Source organism: Falco biarmicus, chromosome 19, assembly GCF_023638135.1.
Source record: "Falco biarmicus isolate bFalBia1 chromosome 19, bFalBia1.pri, whole genome shotgun sequence".
In the NCBI taxonomy this organism is placed as follows: Eukaryota; Metazoa; Chordata; class Aves; order Falconiformes; family Falconidae; genus Falco; species Falco biarmicus.
In genome coordinates, this window is record NC_079306.1 from 345,019 (window position 1) to 366,068 (window position 21,050).

The 21,050-nt window shown below is 69.0% G+C and overlaps 2 protein-coding genes across 2 annotated transcripts; both read left to right on the forward strand.

Moving 5' to 3' along the window:
• The first annotated feature begins 844 nt into the window (after positions 1 to 844).
• ITGA5 (integrin subunit alpha 5) lies at positions 845 to 13,600 on the forward strand. The gene is given in 33 exon segments (XM_056322353.1): positions 845 to 1,099; positions 2,112 to 2,239; positions 2,702 to 2,814; positions 2,925 to 3,051; positions 3,456 to 3,517; positions 3,785 to 3,830; positions 4,053 to 4,178; positions 4,670 to 4,714; positions 4,812 to 4,855; positions 5,053 to 5,109; positions 5,253 to 5,305; positions 5,420 to 5,628; positions 6,032 to 6,223; positions 6,661 to 6,706; positions 6,775 to 6,882; positions 7,332 to 7,387; positions 7,501 to 7,652; positions 7,733 to 7,870; positions 8,291 to 8,358; positions 8,438 to 8,588; positions 8,911 to 9,003; positions 9,083 to 9,162; positions 9,577 to 9,657; positions 9,744 to 9,849; positions 10,107 to 10,259; positions 10,742 to 10,849; positions 11,150 to 11,230; positions 11,232 to 11,264; positions 11,776 to 11,820; positions 11,822 to 11,878; positions 12,236 to 12,292; positions 12,294 to 12,359; positions 12,662 to 13,600. Coding segments are annotated over 33 exon segments (3,474 nt in total). The 5' UTR covers positions 845 to 905; the 3' UTR covers positions 13,061 to 13,600.
• A 931-nt stretch (positions 13,601 to 14,531) lies between these two features.
• ZNF385A (zinc finger protein 385A) lies at positions 14,532 to 20,903 on the forward strand. Its single transcript, XM_056322481.1, is given in 9 exon segments — positions 14,532 to 14,646; positions 14,898 to 15,006; positions 15,880 to 15,978; positions 16,455 to 16,602; positions 16,677 to 16,846; positions 16,848 to 16,899; positions 17,302 to 17,468; positions 17,915 to 18,006; positions 18,448 to 20,903. Coding segments are annotated over 9 exon segments (1,647 nt in total). The 5' UTR covers positions 14,532 to 14,566; the 3' UTR covers positions 19,178 to 20,903.
• Positions 20,904 to 21,050: the final 147 nt, after the last annotated feature.

The window sequence follows — 21,050 nt, forward strand, 5'->3', positions numbered from 1 at the left end:
GTCCCAGTGTACTGCCCGTCATGTCACCTGGGGTCTCGTCCCCTGTCCCAGTCCCTTCACTGGTGTCCTGTCCTCAGTGTCCTGTGTCCCCTCATCCCTCCCCAGTGTCCCCGTCCCCAGTGTCCTGTTGCCACCTGGGCACCCATCTCCCCTGGTCTCTCGCTGTCCCCACAGTGTCCCATTCCCCCTGGTGAGGCCCCAGTATCCCAGTTCCTGGTGTCTCAGTCCTCTCCAGTGTCCCAGTACCCCTAAGTGTGTTGTGGTCCCCAGTGTCCCTATTACCAGTGTCCCCATCCCCTCAGGTGTCCCAATTTCTGGTGTCCCGGTCTCTCCAGTATCCCCCCAGTGTCCATGTTCCTGGTGTCCTGCCCCCCCTGGGGATCCCGGTCTCTGGTGTCCCTGTTCCCAGTGTCCGTCCTGGTGCCCCTCAAGTGCTCTGGTCCCCAGTATCCAGTGTCCCGATGTCCCTGTCCCCGGTGTCCTTGTGCCCTCAGGGTATCCTGTTATTCCCTGTCCCTGATGTCCCGGTGTCCCTTGGGTGTCCTAATGCCCCAGGGTGTCCCCATTCCTGATGTCCCGGTATCCCAGGGTGTCCCGGTGCCCTTCAGGTGCCCCGGTGCCCCCGGGTTGTCCCGGTGCCCCTCGGGTGTCTTCATCCCCGACGTTCCGGCCCCTTCGGAGCGTCCCGGTGCCCCAGGATTATTCCTGTCCCTGATGTCCCGCTCCTCCCCGGCCTCTCCCGGCGCCCCGTGCCCCCGGTGTGGTGTCGGTGCCGGTGTCCGACGGGGCTCTGGCTCCTCCCCGGTGAGTCACGGCGGGGCGGGGCGGGCCGGGCCCCCCCGGGCATTTTCCGAGGGGACTCGGGAGCGGGAGGCAGCGCCGAGCTCGGCCAGCCCCGCTCCGCCATGGCCCCGGCCCCGGCCCCCCCGCGCCGCCCCCGGTCCCGGCCCCGGGCGCTGCTACCGCTGCTGCTGCCGCTGCTGCTGCCGCCGCCCGCCGCTGCCTTCAACCTGGAGGCGGCGCGGCCCGTCGCCTTCCGCGGGGCCCCCGGGTCCCTCTTCGGCTTCGCCTTGGACTTTTACCTGCCCCGGCCCCGCAGGTATCGGCGGCGGCCCCGGGCCCCGCGACGGGACGGGACTGGGAGCGGCACCGGGACGGGTCCGGGCACCCGAAGCGGCCCCGTCAGCCGGGACGGGGACGGGCACCGGGCACCGGGCACCGGGCGGGGACGGGGAGCGGGAGCGGCCCAGCGGGACGGGGAGCGGCCCCGGGAGCAGGGCGGGGGCGGCAAGTGGGCAGCAGTGAGACCGGGAGCGGGTAATGGGAACCGGGAGTGGGCGGTGGACCGGTAACGGGACACCGGGGAGCGGGAACCGGCAGTGGGAAACGGGACCGGGGACCAGGACGGGGTAACGGGAATGGGACATCGGGGCGGGACCGGGACGGGGTAGCGGGAACGGGACATCGGGGCGGGTACCGAAAACGGGGTGGGACCGGGGGCTGGGCCGGGGTAACGGGGACCGGGACCGGTCCAGCCCCGGGGGTGTCCGGCGGGGCTCAGGGCGCTGGGCGGGGGCTGAGCCCCGGCTCCGTCCCCGTTCCCCCCCGCCGGCCCCTGCCGGGGTCCCGGGGCCCCGTTGCCCCGGCCGGAGCGTTTCCTGTAACCGGAGTCAGGAGCTGCCCCCGGGGGCGGTGGGGGCTCGGGGGGACCCGGTCGTCCGAGAATGGCCCTGCCCCCCACGCGTGACCCACACCCGGGGGGCAGGGGGGGGGCAGGGCAAACTGGTGTCCCCCAGCTGCGGGGCCTGGGTGCCCCATGGTGGGTGGGCCCCCTCCCCGGACCCCCCCTCCCCGCCCCCCCCCCTCCGGCCGTGGGTGCTTTCAGCGCTTCCTCTCCCACAGAGCCGGAAGGGGTCACCCAGGCTGAGTCAGGGTCCCGTGGGACCCCGGGGGGGGCAGGGGTTTCCCTCCCCCCAGGACACGCCCCACCAGGGTTCCTGGGCCCCCTCCCTCCTCTGCGAGCCCCCCCAGTGCCCCACGGGTGACAGCCACCGTGTCCCCATGGGGACAGCCACCCCGCCGAGCATCCCACTCACGCACACCCCCCCCAGCGTCAGCATCCTGGTGGGTGCCCCCAAAGCCAACACGAGCCAGCCCAATGTCACCCAGGGGGGGGCAGTCTACCACTGCCCCTGGCCCCCCGGTGATGACTGCACCCCCATCGACTTTGACCACATCGGTAAGGGGAGGGGGACACCGATGGGGACAGGGACACGGGTGGGGGCACGCCCCCTGGGCATGGGGACAGGGGTGGGCACACGGGTGGGGTCAGGACCCCTCCGGTATGGGGACAGGGTGGGGATAGGGGCATGGGGACATAGGTGGGGACGGGACCCCCTGGGCATGGGGACAGGGCACAGCCAGGCCTGGGGACATGCACTGCATGGCGACAGGGGCATGGCCCCCAGCACCCATAGGACGCAGTAGCCCCCCGTGGGCCCTTCGAACAGCCCCCCCAGCCCCACGTCATCATCCTCAATGCCACCCCTCTTGGCCCCGTGGCCTTGGCACTGCCTCTGGGCTCCTGTCCTGCCTGGTTAATGATAAACCTGGGGGGGAGCAGTGGGTGCTGGGGCAGGGGTCTCATGGGTGCTGGGGCAGTGAGTGCTGGCCTGACCCCCTGCTTCCCCCCTCCTCACAGGAGCCCGCACCCATGACTTCGGGGGCAACAGCACAGAGACCCCCGACCCCGTCGAGTTCAAGTCCTTGCAGTGGTTTGGGGCCACTGTGCGGGCACACAACGCCTCCATCCTGGTATGGGGGGCACAGGGGGTTGGGGGGGAAGCAGGGGGCAGGGTTCTGTCTGTGTGCGGACCCCCTGTGCCCCCCACCACTCACAGACCCCTCTTTCCCCCCTGCCCCAGGCCTGTGCCCCACTGTACAGCTGGAGCCCCCCCAAGGAGGAAGGGGGGGGACGGGAGCCAGTGGGCACCTGCTTCCTCTCCATCGGCAACTTCTCTAAGTTTGTGGAGTATGCACCCTGCCGCTCAGGTGGGACCCCGCCCCCTGCCCCCAGACCCCCCAGCACCCCCTAGCCCGGCATCCATAGGTGGCACCACTGGGCATCTTGGTTGCCCAGGACCCATGGATGACATCTCCAGACCCCCCTGCCTGGTGCCCCTGGGTCCCTGGACATCACCTCCTGTGCCTGATACTGCCAGGATGACCCCCCTGGATCTTACCTGGCACCCAGGGACGCCCCCCAGCATCCTCCCTACCTGGCGCCTCTGCGGGGTCATCCCCATGGCCCCCAGGCTGGCACCCATGGGACCCTGGGCACCCCCAGCCTGGCACCCCAATGAGTGACATCCCCATAGCCCCCCAAATAGCACCCATGGGACCTCAGCCCCGCCCCCCCTCAAGGTCCCCCAACCATTGCCCCCCTCTCCCCACAGACCTGAACTCTGCAGCGGGGCAGGGCTACTGCCAGGGGGGCTTCAGCGCGGAGTTCACCCAGGTGGGGACATGGGGGGCACCGGTGGGGCACAGGGGATATTGGGTGACATGGGGGGTATCATGGCGGTGGGGGGGTAAGGGATAGAGGCTATCATGGGGATGGGGGGGTGAGGGATGGGGGGCATGAAGAGGCAGGGGTACATTGGGGCATTATGGGGGTCACATAGGGTATGTGGGGGTGGGGGGTGTATATAGGGGTCTGGAAGCATATAAGGGGTGCTGACGGGTGCCCCAGGCTGAAGGCTCCCACCCCCGGGTCTCCCTGCAGACAGGACGGGTGCTCTTGGGGGGGCCTGGCAGCTACTTCTGGCAAGGTGAGACCCCAGACCCTGCCTCACCCTGCCTTCCCCTGAGAGACCCCTGCCTGTCCCTGCACCTCCCTGCCTGTCATTGCCTGTCCTTGAACCCTCTGGTTGTCCCTACACCCCCCCCTGCCTGCCCCTAAGTACCCCCCTGTCTGCCTCTGCCCACCCTGCCTGCCAGCCCGGCACGGTGGGCAGTACCCCTGGGTGCTGAGGGGCCGCCCGTGCCCCCAGGGCAGGTGATGTCGGCGACGCAGGAGCAGATCACAGCCTCCAGCTACCCGGAGTACTTCATCCAGGAGGTGGCTGGGCAGCTCCAGACGCGCCAGGCAGCCCCCACACACGATGACAGCTACATGGGTCTGCCTGGGGACAGGGAGTGTGGGGGACACGGGCGTGGGGACGTGGGAGATGGGAGGGGGACAGGGACAGGGGCATGGGGACAGGGGAGATTGTGGGGGGCAGGGACAGGGGCATGGGGACATGGGAAATGTGGGGACACAGGGGCATGGGGACACAGGGGCATGGGGACAGAAGGGACAGAGGAAACAGGCATGAGGACACAGTGGCACAGGGACACTTGGGGCATGGGGGTGTGGGAGTCATGGTGGGACAGGGACATGAGGTGTGAGGACATAGGGGACAGGAACACAGGGTATGGGGACAGGGGAGAGAGGGATGGACGTGGGGATATGGGGACACAGGGGCTTAGGGATAGAGGACAGGGGCACAGGGAGACACAGGGACACAAGGGACATGGGGACACGGGGGGCACAAGGGGACAGGGACTGGGCACAGGGTGGCATCAGTGGCACAGGTGACAACACAGTTGACACCTCTCCACCCCACAGGCTACTCCGTGGCAGTTGGCGAGTTCAGCGGGGACACAACACAAGGTGGGTGCCACTGGGGTGCCAGTGGGAGAGTGACATGGGAGTGCCACAGCCCCCCCACCCGGACACCCCCCTGACAGGATCACTTTGTCCCTTGCAGATTTTGTGGCTGGTGTCCCTAAGGGCAACCTCACCTATGGCTACGTAAGGCTGCAGGGACGGGGGATGTGGGGGGGACAGGGGATGGGGGGGATGGGGGTCGTAAGGGACATGGAGGGGACAAGGGACACAGGTACACAGGGGCCATTGGGGGGACAGGGGACATGGAGGGGCACAGGGGGCCCCAGCTGATGAGGCTCCCTGGCCACTGCCACAGTGTGTCCTGTCCCCTGTGTCCCCAGGTCACCATCCTCAACGGCACCAACATGAAGTCCCTGTACAACTTCTCAGGGGAGCAGGTGGGGCTGGGGGTGTCCGGGGGGGCCCAGGGGGCGTCCAGGCAGCTTGCTGGATGCCCCCGTGGGGTGCTGGGTGCAGGGGAAAATGGAGAGTGCGGGGGGTCCCCCCAGCACCCCCCATTACCCCGCTCCCCACCCATCAGATGGCAGCATATTTCGGCTACGCAGTGGCAGCCACGGACGTGAACAACGACGGGTGAGTGCATGCCCCCAGCCCCCACCCACATGGGTGCTCCCGCCGGGCACCCATGGGTGCCCCCCCACCCATGCCGTGGTCCGCAGGCTGGGGGCTGACAGCCGCTGCCCGCAGGCTGGCCGACCTGCTGGTGGGGGCTCCCCTCTTCATGGCGCGGACAGGGGAGGGGCGCGTGCAGGAGGTGGGCAGGGTGTACCTGTACCTGCAGCTGCCCGGGGGGGCCCTGCCCACCCCCGCCATGGCCCTCACCGGGCCCCAGGAGTTCGGGCGCTTCGGCAGTGCCATCGCCCCCCTGGGGGACCTTGACCTGGACGGCTTCAACGGTGGGTACCTGGGGGGGGGCGGGGCACGGGTTGGGGGCGGGGGGGGTCAGGGTGGGAGGTGGCACAGGGGGTAAAGGGGTGCCTGGGGGTGGGGAAGGGGGTGCCCCGGGGGTGGGGGGCATGGGGGAGTCAGGGTATAGGGCGACACGGGGAGTGTATGGGGTGCCCAGGGTGGGGGTGCCTGGGGAGGGGGCACAGGGAGTGCATGGGGTGCCCAGCGCAGAGGGGGGGCACACAAGGTGCATGGGGTGCCCAAGTTATAGGGTGGCACAGGGGCCATACGGGGCATGGGGGGTCCCTGCACCGTAGGGTGGCACGGGGGGGTTGCCGGGGCTCTAGGGGGCCACAGGGGTGCCCAGAGGGAGCGTGGCCCCCCGTGCCCCCTCTGAGCGGCATGGTGCAGACGTGGCGGTGGGGGCCCCACTGGGCACCGAGGGCCGGCAGGGGCTGGTGTACATCTACAGCGGGCGGGGGGCTGGGCTGCACCCCCAGCCAGCCCAGGTGCTGCGGGGGCACTGGGCGCCTGGCCGGCACCCCGACTTCTTCGGAGCCGCCCTGCGTGGGGCCACGGACCTCGACGGCAACGGCTACCCAGGTAAGTTAGGCACCCGCCGGCACCCCCGCGTGGGCACCCCCCCCGGGTCCCACCCCAGGGTGCTCAGCGGCTGGGGGTGCCCAGCCTGTCCATGCCATCCCGCGGTGGGGGACACCCCGACCCATCTGTCCTGCCCTGTGGGTGTCCAGCAGTTGGGGACACCCAGCTCTGTCTCTGCCACTCCATCGGTGCCCAGCAGCTGGGGGGGGACACACACCCCCAGCCTGGTCGTGCCACCACATGGAGGGGACACTCAGCCCCAGATGTCCCCATGGTGGGTGTCCCATGGTTGGGGACCCTCATCCATGGCCATGCCACCCCATGAAGGGGACACCCATCCCCAGATCCTCCCCCCACGGGTGTCCCACCACCACTGCCACCCCTTCTGGCTGTGTCACCCCATCTCTGGTGACACCATTGTCCCCCTCTCCCCGCAGACCTCCTCGTGGGTGCCTTTGGGGTGGATACAGCCGTGGTGTACAGGTGGGTGCCACCAGCCTGGGGGGGTGTCCCCGGGTGTCCCTGGGCTGTCCCTGATGCCCTGTCCCCAGGGGCCGTCCCATCGTCCACGCCAGCGCCATGCTCAGCGTCTTCCCCACCATGTTCAACCCGGAGGAGCGCAGCTGTGTCCTGGAGGGCACCGGCCTTCACGTCCCCTGGTGCGTGACACTGGGGGGCACTGGGCACGGGGACAGGCACTGAGGGGTCATGTGGGGGGCTTGGGGACATCGGGAACCTTGGTGAGGAGGGACTTACTGGGGCAACCCAGTGGCTGAGGGCACTGAGGGGGGTTTCTCCCTGGGGAGGTTGCACCGAGGGGGTTCCTGGGGACATGGGGACGAGTAGAGGTATGGTGGCCTTGGGGATATCCCAGGGATAAGGAGGTAGAGTGTACTTGGGTGGGGTCGCAAGCAGTCTGGGAGCAGCAAGGGGGTACAGGGGACACCGTGGGGGGTGCAGAGTGGGGTCCATCCAGAGCTCTTGGGGACAGTGAGGGATGGGGGGCACTGAGGGGGGCACAGGGAGATGGGACACACACATGTATGCTAGGGCACCCATGGGGCAGGCAGGGGGGTCCCATGGGTGTCCCCCCTTCCCACCCCCCCAGCATCAATGTCAGCTTCTGCCTCAACGCCTCGGGACGTCACCTGCCCGGCCCCATCGGTAAGTGGGGGGGGGGACAGGGGACATGGGGGGGGACACATGTCAGGGACCCTTGGCCACCGGGGGCCCTGGATGCCAGTGGCCCTGACATGGGTGTCCCTCCTCCAACCCAGGGTTCACGGTGGAGCTGAGCATGGATGGGGCGAAGGCTGGTGGGGGGCGGCGGGCGCTGTTCCTCCCAGGGGGGCAGCCCACCCGCACCCTCACCCTGCCTGTCCCCAATGGCGCCGGCACCCGCTGCCACACCATGGCTGTCTTCCTGCGGGTATGCCAGGAGTGGAAGGGGGGCACCTAGTGGGACCCCCCCCCCCACCTTGCTCATCCCTGTGTCACCCCCCCTGGCAGAACGAGTCAGAGTTTCGGGATAAGCTGTCACCCATCGCTGTGGGGTTGAGCTTCGCTCTGGACCCCCACGCGCCCCCTGATACCCATGGGCTGCATCCAGTCCTGGCTGCTCATACCCACACCCGACTGGAGACCAAGGTACACCCAGCACCCCCTGGCACCCCCCAGCACCCCCTGGCACCTAGCGTCACCCCGTGGCACCCTGTGCGAACCCCCACACCCTGTCCTACCTCGTGGTACCTACTGTCACCCCATGGCACCTTCTGCCATCCATGGCACCCAGTTTTACCCTGTGGCACCCAGTGTCACGCCTTTGCCAGCCATTGTCTCCTGCATCAGCTGTTGTCCCACATCACCCGCTGCCCATGTCACCTGCTGTCCCTGTGTCACCCACTGTCCCCTGCATCCCTCTGTCACTGTGTCCCCATCGTCCCTGTGTCCCCCATGTCTCCCATCACCCTCGTGCCCCCCACTGTCCCTGTGTGCCTTTTTGTCCCCATGTCCCCTATGGCCTCCATCACACTCATGTCCCCCTTTGTCCCTGTGTCCCCCATGCAGGCTCACATCCAGCTGGACTGTGGGGAGGACAACGTCTGCGTGCCTGACCTGCAGCTGGAGGCATCTGCGTAAGAGGGGGGCTGGGGGGTCCCAAGGGACCCCATGGGGCCATGGCACAGGGTGGCTGTGACACAGGGTCCCCCACAGGGACCGCCACGCCGTCTACCTGGGAGACCGCAACAGCCTGAACTTGACCTTCAATGCCCGCAACCAGGGCGAGGGGGGGGCTTACGAGGCCGAGCTGCACGTGCGCCCCCCTCCCCACGCCCAGTACACCGGGGTGCTGCGCCCACATGGGGTGCGTGTGCAGGGGTGCTCCAGAGTGTGGGGTGGGTGCATGGGGGGTCAGGGGGTGCCCCCTGGGTATGGGGTGGGTGCCCCTGGGTATGAGGTGGGTACCTGGGGGTGTCCCTTGGATAGAGGGCAGGTGCCTGTGAGTGCCCCCACACATGGGGTGGGTGCATGGGGGTGTCCCCAGGTACATGGGGGTGCCCTCAGACATGGAGTGGGTGCATGGGGGTGTCCGCAGGTGTGGGGTGGGTGCACAGGGGTGGGCATCTGTGGGTGCCCCGTGGGCCCCCCCAGTGCCATGGCTTCTGACACATCCCTCCCCCCCTCAGAACTTCTCTGCACTGAGCTGTGAGCTTGGGGTGGGCAACAACTCGAGCCCCCTCATCTGCGACCTGGGCAACCCCATGAAGGCGGGTGCCAGCGTGAGTGGGGGGCACGGGGGGTGGGGGGCATGTGGGGGTGTTGGGAGGCCCAGCGTGACCCCTTCCCTTCTGCCCGCAGATCTGGGGGGGGCTGCGCTTCACTGTCCCCCACCTCAGTGACAGCAGCAAAAGCATCCGCTTTGAGCTGCAGATCCGCAGGTGAGGGGACCCAGCTGGGGCACCCTGGGGTGGGGGGGTCCTTTCTGGGGCATCCTGGGGTGGGGGGTCCCCCCTGGCGCATCCTGGGGTGAGGGTCCTGGGAGGGGGCAGTCCTAGCTAAGGGATCGCAGTGGGGCATCCTGGTTGGGGGGGGTCAGGGGAGATCCTACCGGGGGGGGCACTCTGGAGTGGGGGGGGCCACCTTGGGCACCCTGGGGTGTGTGGAGGTCCAACCTGCCACATCCCATCTGGGACCTTTGAGGGGAGTCCCAAAGGTGTGTGGGGGTCCCATTCAGACTTGGGGAGAGGGTCACACCAGGGCTCAGGCTTGCGGGGGTTTCTGGGGAGGGGTGTGCCCCCAGTGCCAGCAGCCGGGGGGGGGGCATGCCGTGACCCCTCCCTGTGTGCCGGCAGCAAGAACGCCAACAACTCGCAGAGCGAGGTGGTGACAGTGCCACTGGAGGTGCGGGCAGCCACCCGCCTCTCTGCCTTTGGGTGAGTGCCACCCACGCTGGGGGGTCCGAGGGGAGCACGGGGTGCTGAGCCCTGTCCAACCCCCCCATGCCTCTCTGTGTCCCCAGGGTGTCACGGCCTGATGTTGTCATTGTCCCTGAGGGGGGCTGGACACCTGAGCAGCCACCCCGGCAGCTGCAGGACCTGGGGCCGCCCGTGGAGCACATCTATGAGGTGGGGGATTCCCTGGGTCTCCAACCCTGAAGGTCCCTGTCCCTGACCCCCGGGGGTCCCTGTGTCCCTAACCCCGGGGGGTCCCTGTGTCCCCGACCCCGGGGGTCCCTGTGTCCCCAACCCCGGGGGTCCCTGTGTCCCTGACCCCACGTGTGTCCATGTCCCCGTGCCCATGGGTGCCCCTGTGGGCGCCACGTCCCCATGCTGTGGGTGTTACCCCACGCTGCCATGTGTTCCCCCCCCCTCGGTGCCATCAGGTAGTGAACGAGGGTCCCAGCGCCATCAGCCACGGCACCCTGGAGCTGAGCTGTCCCCTGAGCTACCGGGGCCACCCCCTCCTCTATGTCACTGGCCACTCGGGACCCCGCAACTGCTCCACCAGTCACCCTCTGGACAACCTGCGCCTGGCGGTGCGCCCGCAGGGAGGGGGACTAGGGTGCTGGGGACATGGGGTGGCACTGGGAGATGGAGGGACTGGAGAGTACGGGGGACACTGGGTGGCACTGGGAGATGGAGGAATGGAGGGCACTGGGAGGTGGTGGGGATGTTAAGTGACACTGGTGACACTGGGAGATGGAGACTGGGGGGCACTGGGGGCATTGGGACGTGGTGGGGGCATTGGGTGGCACTGGGGACATTGGGTGACACCGGGAGATGGAGAACTGGGGGGCACTAGAGGGTGCTGGAGACATTGGGTGACACTGAGTGGCACTGGGAGATAGAAGACTGGAAGGCACTGGAGGGTGCTGGGGACATGGGGTGACACTGGGGACATGGGGTTGCACTGGGACACCAGTGGCAGGGGGAGGTTGAGGGTGGCAGGGCTGGCCCTGGGTGCCCGCAGGGGTGGCCGCAGGACAGGGCTGTCCCCAGAGCTGTGCCCTCCCCACAGGAGCAGGAGCAGAGCCCTGAGGCACACGGCCTGCAGCGCCGGGACACAGGGGACGTTGGTCACCAGGGACACGCGGGCAGCAGCCCCCCTGCACCCCCCTACACCCTGGTGAGTGCCCGCATGTCCCTGTGCCCACGTCCCCCTCTGCCTGCATGTCCCCGTCATGTGTGTGTGTCCCAGCCCTGTGGCACCCCCAGCCTGGCATGTGCCCCCCGAGGTGTGCTGTCCCCACAGTGTGGCACTGCTGTGCTGGGTGTCCCCAAGGCAGAGGATGTCTGGGGGGCCGGGTGTCCCCAAGGCAGGTGACACCTGGGGGGGCAGCTGTCCCTGCTGTGGATGATGTGGGGGCGTGACCTGGCTGTGGGTGACATGGGTGTCCATGCTGTGGGTGACACGTGGGGGTCACAGGGGTGCCCCGAGGCCGAGTGCTTCCGCCTGAGCTGCCCCATGGGGGGGCTGGAGAAGCAGCAGCGGGTGAGCCTGCGCCTGGGCCTTCCGTCTCTGGGCCCCCTCCCTGCGGCAGGTGAGACCCCGGGACCCTCCCGAGACCTCCTGGGGCCCTCCCTGGGACTCCCTGACATGAGGCCCCCTGGGACCCCCCCAGGCCCCCCCCTGGATCCCCTGACATGAGACCTCCTGGGACACCCCCCCCAGGCCTCCCTGGAACCCCTGGGGACCCCCCTGGGACCCTCCAGGACCCCAACATATGCATCTGCCTCCCAGCACCCACACCAGCCCCTGGTGCCTCCCGCATCCTGAACCCATCCTGGGACCCACCTTGCGCCGCAGCCCCCCAGGGTGGGTGCCCTTGTCACCAGTGGGGGGGAGGGTTAGCGGCTGCCCTGGCACCACAGTGCCCATATGGGTGCTGGATGCAGGAGCCTGTGAGTGCCCTCGGGTGCCCGTGGGTGCCTTTGGATGTCAGTGGGTGCCCCGTGGGTGCCCGTGGGTGCCATATGGGGGCCCTCGGGTGCCCACGAGTGCCATGTGGGTGCCCGTGAGTGCCCAAGAGTGCTGATCAACGGGTGCTGCAGCGGGAGACGCGGGTGCAGGCGCTACATTGTGAGGCTGAGTACCGGGGTGCTGCGGCTGCCGTACCGCATCTGGCCCCAGCACTACCCCAGCCAGCGCCTACAGGTGATGGGGGGGGGATGGGGGGGGACGGACACGCAGGGGGCACCCTGGGGGGTGGGGTGGGGGATGGAGCTACCATGGGTGTGGGGTGATACTGTGGGTGGTGGGTGGTGGGTGGTGGGTGACCCCATGGGTGGCACTGTGCATGATGCTGGGGGTGGGCAGGTGGGGACAGGACTGGTGTGGCCATGGGGTGACACCATGGATGACACTGTGGGTGGCAGGTAGTGACAGGGCTGCAGTGGGTGGTGGGTGAGTGTGACCCTGTGGGTGATGCTGGGGGGTGGCAGGTGTGATGGGGCTGCAGTGGGAGTGGGGGTGACCCCACAGGTGACCTCATGGGTGGCGCTGTTGTGGCAGGTGTTGACAGGGCTGCAGTGGGCACGCGCCGAGGGCGGCCATGGGGTGCCAGTGTGGGGTGGTGGTGCTGGCAGTGCTGCTGGGACTGCTGCTGCTCGCCCTGCTCTGCTACGGCCTCTACAAGGTGGGTCTAGGGGGGGCACGGGGGGGGGCACAGGGGCCATGGGGGTGCCAGGGCCATGGGGGACACAAGGGACATGGTCTTCACGAGAGGGCACAAGGGACATTGGTGGGGGGGGGACGTGGGGGGTGGGTCCAGGGACATGGAGGGGTGCAGCAACATGGGGGGGGGGCACAAGGGACATGGTGGGTGCACAAGGGACTTGGGGGTGGCACAGGGACATGGGGAGGGGGGGGGGGGCGCCGGTCCATAGAGGTCCCAGGGGACATGGGGGGCAGGGGGTCCACCCTGACACCCCCCCCCAGCTGGGTTTCTTCAAGCGCTCGGGGCCCTATGGCACGGCCATGGAGAAGGCGCAGCTGAAGCCCCAGGCGGCCTCGGAGCCTGACGGGGCCCCGCACCACCGGTGTCACCCCACCGCACTGTGGGCCACGCACCGCCGGGCACTGCGCCAGGACAAGCACTGCTGGGCTGGGCACCGACGCACCGGGTACCCCCGTACTGGGCACCACCAACACGCTGGCCACCATCGTGCCGGCTGGCAACAGTCCCAGCACTGCTGGATTGGGTCCCACCAGGACAGGCGTCACCACTGGACTGGGTACCGACCAGCACAGGCGTCACCAGCCGGCTGGGTGCTGCCACCACCGGCACGTGGGGTCATGCCAAGACGGTCACCGACACGCTGGACACCACTGTGCTGAGCGGCAGCAGCCCAGGCACAGCCACCACGCTGGGCGCAGCTGCCATCAGCTGGCACAACCTGCATGCTGGGCACAGCCACCACACCGGACACCGGCACACCACCGCCATGGTGTGCACCGCCGCCGTGCCAGTGGCATCACTGCTGTGACTGGCATTGCCACCCCCGGGCACCGGTGCCATGCCAGTGACATCACTGCTGTTACTGGCATTGCCACCCTGGGCACCAGCACCGCAGCCAGGACACCGGTGGGGATGGACAACACATGGCCAGGCACCGTCACCGCGCCGGGCACTGGTGCCAGCATCATCACTGCGCCTGGCACAGGGAGTGGGGGACACGCACCATGTGGCAGTGTCACCCTCCGGCAGTGGTGCCTGGCCACGGTGGCACCCAGCACGTGCTGCACTGCCCGTGCCCCCCACCATGGGCACCTCACTTTGCACTGACCCTGCACCCGGAGGCAGGGGGGGGGGACGACACATGCAAAGCCACCCCCCCATGTCCCCGGGGCGTCCCCGTCCCCTGGCCGGGGGGGTGGGGGGGGTGGGGGGGGGGGGGGGGGGAGGGGGGGGGGAGGGATGGGGGTTGCACTAGCGCTGGGGGGGGCCAGGGGGCACAGGCAGGCGCCGGGGTGTGTGTGTGTGGCTTCAGTTTGTATTTAATTTGGAGGGGGGGTAACCTCAGGCCCCCCCAATAAATGTGTCCAACCCAGAGCTGTGGCATGAGGGGGGCACATGCGTGTGTCAGGGTGGGGGAGCACATGCATGTCATGGGGGGGGGCCGTGTGTGTGTGTCAGATCAGCAATGGGGGGAGCACACACGTGTGCCAGGTCAGACATGGGGGAGCACATGCGTGTGCCAGGCTGGACATGGGGGAGCACACGCGGTGTGCCAGGCAGGGCACGGCTGAGCGCCCACGCGTGTGCTGCGTGTCGGGTGACACCATTACTGCCCTCATTAGCAGCCGGGACGCGTCGGCATCAATAATTCATCCCCCCGCGGCACGGCGGGGGGGCCCCGGCGCCACGAGCCCTCCCAGGCCTGTGCCCTCTCCCTGCACACCCCAGCCCCCCCCCCAACACCCCCAGCAGGCACCCCCAAAACCCCGCCTGCACCCCCAGCCCCGCCAGACGCCCCCAGCCCCCCCTAGACACGCCCCCCCCCTCCCCCCGGTGACGCAGCAGCTGGCCGGCGCGCGGCGGCGGGGGGGGGGCGGGTGTTGGTGTCGTCGCAAGGCGCATGTGCGGGGGGGGGTCCGAGTCGGGGGGGGGCAACGTGCCCACCGTAGCCCCACGCGTGTCCCGGCCCCCGCAGGCTGAGGTCAGGCGGGGGAAGCGGGAATGTGAGCTGGGGGGGCGGGGAGAGGCACGGGGGCTGCGGGGGGGGGGCACGGGGCTGTTCCCCTCCGCCGGGGCTCCCCGCGGGGCAGGGGTGGGGCAGGGTGGGGGCCCGTCCCCATGGCAAACCGACCGCCCACGCGCGGCCCGCCCACGCGTGTCCCGACATGTGCGCGCGCCCGCGCGCCTGTGCGCGTGCGCGGCGGGCCCGGGGGGACACGCGTGGCGTGAGGACGCGCCGGGACACGTGAGTGACCGCGGGAACGCTGCGGGGGGGGGGTGGGGGGGGCGGCGGGTGGCGAGGAGGGGGGAAGCTGCGGGTGCCATGCCTGACCGGCGACACGCGTGACCGGGCGACACGCGTGTACCACGCGCCTCCAGCTGCCCCCCCCGCCGCTGCCCCACTTCTGCGCGGCGCCATTGGCCGGCCGGGCGGGGGGCGCCAGGAGCCGCGGGGGGCGGGAGCGGCCACCCCTCACCCTGTGCCCCCCCCCCCAGGCCGGGCCGGGCGATGCTGCGGGCCCCGGGGCCGCTGGGGGCCCCCCCCGGCCGCCTCCTGCTGCCCGACGCCGCTGCCGCCCTGCGGCTGCTGCCGCCGCTGCCCGCGGTGAGTCCGGCGGGGCCGGGGGTCCTACGGCGGCCGGGAGGGGTCACCGCGCGGGCCCGCCCCCTCCCGGCCGCCGTACCACCCCCCCATCCCCCCCATCCCCCCCTCCCCCCCCCCCCCCCCCCCCCGTCGCACCGGGCCCGCCGCCGCGCCGGGGGTAAGGGGGGAGCGGGGGAGGGGAGCAGCGGCCGGGACCCCCCCGGGCTGGCGGGGGGGGCACCGGGGGGAGCATGGCGGGGCCGGGCGGGCGGGCGAGGCCGGTCCCCCGGGGTTGGGCAGGGAGAGATTCCTGAGTCGCTACGGAACAGGGCGGGGGGGGGCTGCCCGACCCGGCAGACACAGCCCCCCCCGCGCCCCACAGCCTCCCCCCGACGGCACCCACCGTGCCTTACAGCCCTGCCCAGCACCCGCAGCCCCCCACAGCACCCTCTATGCCTCACGCCCCCCCCAGCACCCACCGTGCCCCACCACCCCTGTCCCAGCACCCACAGCCCCCCCCCATGCCTTACAGCCCCCCAGCTGGCACCCGCAGCCCCCCACAGCACCCCCCGGCAGCACCCCCCATGTCTTACAGCCACCCTCCCGGCCCCACAGCCCCCCCCCCACACCAGCCCTCTGCCCCACGGTGGCCCCAGCACCCCCTGAGCCCCCCATCGCCCCATGTGCCCCAGGGGTGGCTGGGGGCTGCTGGGCACTTTGGGGGGGCTGAGGGCTTTTGGGGAATTTGGGAGTGTGGCTGCCGGGGAGGTTTGCGGGTGTGGGAGGGCTTTGGGGAGGCTCTAGGAGCTTTGGGGGGTGCGGGTACTGGGGCTTTGGGGGGGTTGGGGGGTGCGGGTGTGCCCCCCCGCAGGACGTGACCCCCCCGTGCGGCAGATGGAGCCGGTGCCGAAGGCAGTGCTGGGGGCGGCGCTGGGCAAACCCCGGCGCCCCGTCATCGCCTGCAGTGTCTGCCAGATCCGTTTCAACTCTGAGGTGAGACCCCTGGGACCCCCCGCAAACTCCTCAGGGCCCTCCCCAGATACCGGGAACCCCCTCAATCCCCCGGGAGCCCCTTCAGCACCTGGGACGCCCCCCCCCCCAGAACCTGGAACCCTCCCAGGCACCCAGGACCCCCCCATCCCAGGTGCCTAGGACCCCCTTGGGCACCCACAACCAGACCCCTCCCGTGTCCTGTGTCCCCAGGGTGGGGGGTCCGCAGGTTGGTGGTCCTGGGGTGCTGTGTCTCCAGGGTGTTCTATGTCCCCAGAGTGAGGGTCTCTAGAGCTGGGGGACCCTTGGGTGCAATGTCCCCCGATTTGGGAGTCCCTAGGGCAGGGGTTCCCAGAGTTGGGGGGACATGTGGGTGCCATGTGCCCAGACTTGGGGACCCCAGGGCGGAGGGTGCCCAGGTTGGAGGTCCCCAGAGTGGGGGTCTCTGCAGTGACCCCCGGCGCCCCTGGTGTCCCCAGAGCCAGGCGGCAGCACACTACCAGGGCAACCGGCACGCGCGACGCCTGAAGGGGCTGGAGGCCACCCGTGCCCCGCCGTGGGGGGGGACACCACAGGGACCCCCGGGCCCCATGCCCACCGCAGCTGGGGAGATGCCTGACAGCACAGGTGGGTACCTCCGCCCCTTGCCCTCCCACCTGGGGGTCCCCAGGGTACCCTGTTAATTCTCTCCATGCCAGCAGGTGACCAGCCCCCCAGCACCTGCAGCCCCCGGTGCCCCCAGGCCACCCTCGCCTCCCGTTCCCCCCCCCGGCTGCAGCTGCAGAAGCAACAGGGGGGGCGCGGGGGGGGGCGGGGGGGGTCTGAGGAGGAGGAGGAGAAGGCAAAGGCGAAGCGGCTGCTGTACTGCGCCTCTGTGCAAGGTGGCCGTCAACTCCCTTTCGCAGCTGGAGGCCCACAACAAAGGTGGGGGGACGCGGGGGTTGGGGGAGCACGGGGGGTCTGGGGGACACAGGGGGCACAGGGGGGGTCTGTGGGATGTGGGGTGGGGGCACAGGGATGATTGTCAGGTGGCACTGGGGGATGCTGGGGGTGCAGGTGGGTCCTGGGTGTCCAGAGCAAAGTGGGGGGCACAGGGGGCTCTGGGGGACACATGGTCCTGGAAGGTGCCAGTGGGGGTATTTGGGTGCAGAGGCTCCTGTGGGGGTGTCCCAGGAGAGTCTCTGGGTGCAGGGGGGTCTGGGGGGGAGGTGGTGTGGTTCTGGGGTGCAGGGGTTCCTGGGGAGGTCCAGCGGGGTTCCTGGGGTGCAGGGGGTCCCAAGGGGGGTCCGGGGCACAGGGTGGACACCCCCCCCCTGCCATGCACAGGGACAAAGCACAAGACGCTGGTGGAGGCACGCAGCGGCCTGGGGCCCATCCGCGCCTTCCCGCGCCTGGGGGGGGCTGCGGGGACCCCCCCAGCTGAGGCCCCCGAGCGCTCCTTCCACTGCCAGATCTGCAACGTCCGCCTCAACTCTGAGCTCCAGCTCAAGCAGGTACCCTGGGACACCCGAACCCCTCCCCCTGGGCCCCCCATACCCCTCCTCAGGCCCCTGTGAGGACCTTCCCAAACCTCCCCCATCCCATTGGGACCCCCCCCCAAGAACCTCATGGGACATCTAAAACCCTTCTGAGCCCCCTGGGACCTCCCCCCAAGCCCCCTCCAACCCAGCTGAGCCCCCTAGGACCACCCCACCCTCCCAAAACCCCTTCTGAGATCTCTCCAGGACCTTCCAAACGCCATGAGACCCCTAGAACCCCCACAGACGCTCATGGGACCCCCCCAAACCATTGTCGGACCGCAGACACACCCCCCTCCAAATGCTTTTGGCACCCCCTAGCCCCACTTGGCTCCCCTAACTGCCCCCCTTGGAGGACCCCCTGCCCCAGCATGCCCCCCTGCCAGACTCCTGGCCCCCTGCTGAGCCCCCTCTGCACCCAGCACATCTCGAGCCGGCGGCACCGGGATGGCGTGGCTGGAAAACCCAACCCGCTGCTGAGCGCCACAAGAAGCCCCGGACCCCCACGGAGCTGGTGAGTGGGAGGCTGGGGGGCACAGTGGCCATAGGGTGTCCACAGGGGTCTCCTGGGGTCCCATGGGGGAGTGGGGGCCTCAGGTTATCTATAGTGTGTCCTGGGGGCGTCCTGTGGGGCAGGTGTGTGTGTGGAGGTATCTGTAGGGTGTCCTGGGGGTGGTAGTGGGGGTGGTGGGTGGGCCGGGAGGTATCTGTAGGGTTGTCCTGGGGTTGCTGTGGGGTGGTGGGTGGGCCGGGGTATCTATAGGGTGTCCTGGGGGTCACCTAGGGGGCAAGGGTGTGCTTGGGTATAGGGTGCTTAGAGCTATCTCTAGGTGACTATAGGGGGTGGGGGCACTGGGGGGTAGCTGTAGGGAACGTTGTGGGGCAGAGGAGGGCACTATAGGGTGCCAGGGGGTGCCCCCCATCTCTGACACCCCCCCCCCCCTCACCCCTGCAGGCACCGCTGCCCTTCCATAAGGGAGCTGCCGAAGGCACTGGCTGGGGGGGGGCTGCTGCCACCCCCCCTGGCCCTGGCAGCTGCCGCCGCTTGCCATGGCTGCCCCACCGCTGGCACTGCGCCCCCCTGGGCCCCCCCTCCTGCCCGGGCCTCCCCTGGCACCCGCCCTGCTGCGCCCCGCCCCCGGGCCCCTGCGCCCCGCCCACGCCCCCCTCCTCTTCTCCCCGTACTGACACCAGCAACCGGTACCCAACCGCCACCCCATGGCAACCACCCAGAAACCGGTACCCAACCATCACCCCCTGGCAACCGGTATCTAACCATAACCCCCTGGCAACCAGTACCCAGCAACTGGTGCCCAATCATCCCCCGGGGCCCAGCGGCTGTTACCTGGCAACCATCACCCAGCAACTGCAACCAGCATCCACCTGGCAACGGTCACCTGGCAACCCCACAGCACAACACGGTGACCGTTGTCAGACAACTGGGCAGTGGTGGTTACTTGGCAACAGCACACAGCAACCATCCCAGAATGACTACCCGGCAACAGTATCCTAGGAACCAGCCACCAATGGTTACTCAGCAACAGAACCTGGAATTCTGCGTGGCAACACCCCCTGGCAACAGGATCTACCCACCCAGCAACCTGCCTGGCAACAGTTACCTGGCAACCTACCCAGCAACCTGCCTGGCAACCGCCCAGCAAACCCCCCAAGCAATGGTTAGTTAGCAACCCGCCTGACAATGGTTACCTGGCAACGGGACTGGCATCCTGCCTGGCAACGGGCACCTAGCAATGGCTCCTAGCAACTCTCTGAGCAGTGGTTGCCTGGCAACCAAGAGATGTTTACCCAGCAACGGGACCCAGCAGCAGTTGCCCGGCAATGGGACTGGGCCCAGTGCCCAGCAACGGTCACTTGGCAATGAGCTGCAACTGCACCCAGCAATGGTTACCTAGCAACCGTGCTCATCAGTGGTACCTGGCAACGGGACCTAGCAATGATGACCTGACAATGGTTACCCGGCAACGGGACCCAGCAACCACACACGGCAACGGTACGTGGCAACAGTTATCTAGCAATGGTACTTGGCAACGGTTGCATAGCAACTATGCCTGGCATCCGCACCTGACAAAGGGACCTGGCAACCGTGCCCGGCAACGGGCCTTGGCAGCTGCACCCGGCAACTGAGCCCAGCAACCACTCCTGACAACCACCCCTGGCGATGGTACCCAGCCACCGCCCCAGCAACCACCCCTGGCTACCCTGCCTGGTGATGGTACCCAGCAACCGCCCTGGCAACACCCCCCAGCAACGCCCCCGGTGATGGTACCTACCAACTGACCCCAGCAACAGGCTGCGCCCATCAACTGTCCCCTGGCAACAGCCCCCCGATTTGCCCCACCACCACCCCAGCTGCTCTTTGGGCTCAGCGATGATTTTTTAACTGGAATTGGGATATTTGGCAGGAAAATTATGAGCCCCCCCCACACACCCCCCGGCCCCACTGCACAACTCCCATGGGGACGGGGACCCCCAGCGCCCCGGGGTGGGGTGGGGGGTCCAGGGGGGTCCCCAGTGCCCCCTCCTGGCACCTCAGGGATCTGCTAAGCAATCAGTGATGGCTCGCAGGGCAGGGAGCCCCCCAGCCCCGGGGTGCCCCCCCCACCCCAAGGGTGCCCCCCCCCCAACCCTAAGCCATGACCTCTTGCACTGAGGGCAGTGAGCCCCGCACACGCCCCGGGGGGGGGCACCCATCACCCCCCACCCCGGGGCCCCCCTCCGGGCCCAGCCCATTGCAATAATGCGGGGAGGCTGGGGCAACCCCCCACCCTGTAAATAGCACCCACCCCACCCCCAGGTACTGCCCCTCAAGCACTGTGCTCTCCCCCCCACCCCCCCCCACCCCTAGTACTGCCCCAGGCCCCCTGGCACTGCCCCATCACTGTGACCCCCCCCGTCCTTAGTGCTCCCCCCAGCTCAGCACCCCCATCACTGTGACCCTGCCATCCTTAGTGCCCCCCACTATCACTGTGCCCCCATCCCCAGCCTTACCGCCCATCACTGTGCGCGCTGCTATCACTGTGCCCCTCCTTGTAATCACTACAGCCCCCCTGCCCCTGACTTGGCACTGCCCCTCCCATCTTTATCGCCACAACTGGCACTGTGCCCACCCCCACCCCCCAAACCTTGCACTGCCCCCCACTCACTGTACACACACCCACACACCCTTATTGCCCCTCTCACCCACTTGGTACTGGCCCCCCCAATTTTATTAGTGCCCCCCCCAAGTCAATACTGTGATTTAAGCAAAGCAATAGCAAGCCGGGGGGTGGGGGGTGGGGTGGGTATTGAGGGCGGGGCACAGGGCCCTGTTACCCTCCCCTGTATCTCCCTGTCCCCATGTTGCCCCCTGCCCTGGCTTTGCCCCAGTAAATTACAAGGTTTGAGCTCTCAGTCTCGTGTCTGGGGGGTGTCCAGTGGGGTTGAGGGAGTCCCCACACGCATGCCCCCCCCCTCCCCCACACATGTGCCTCCCCCCGCCCCAGGTCTCCTCTTTGTGTATCCTCACAGCCCTGCTGTGCCCTCCAAGGACATGCGTGT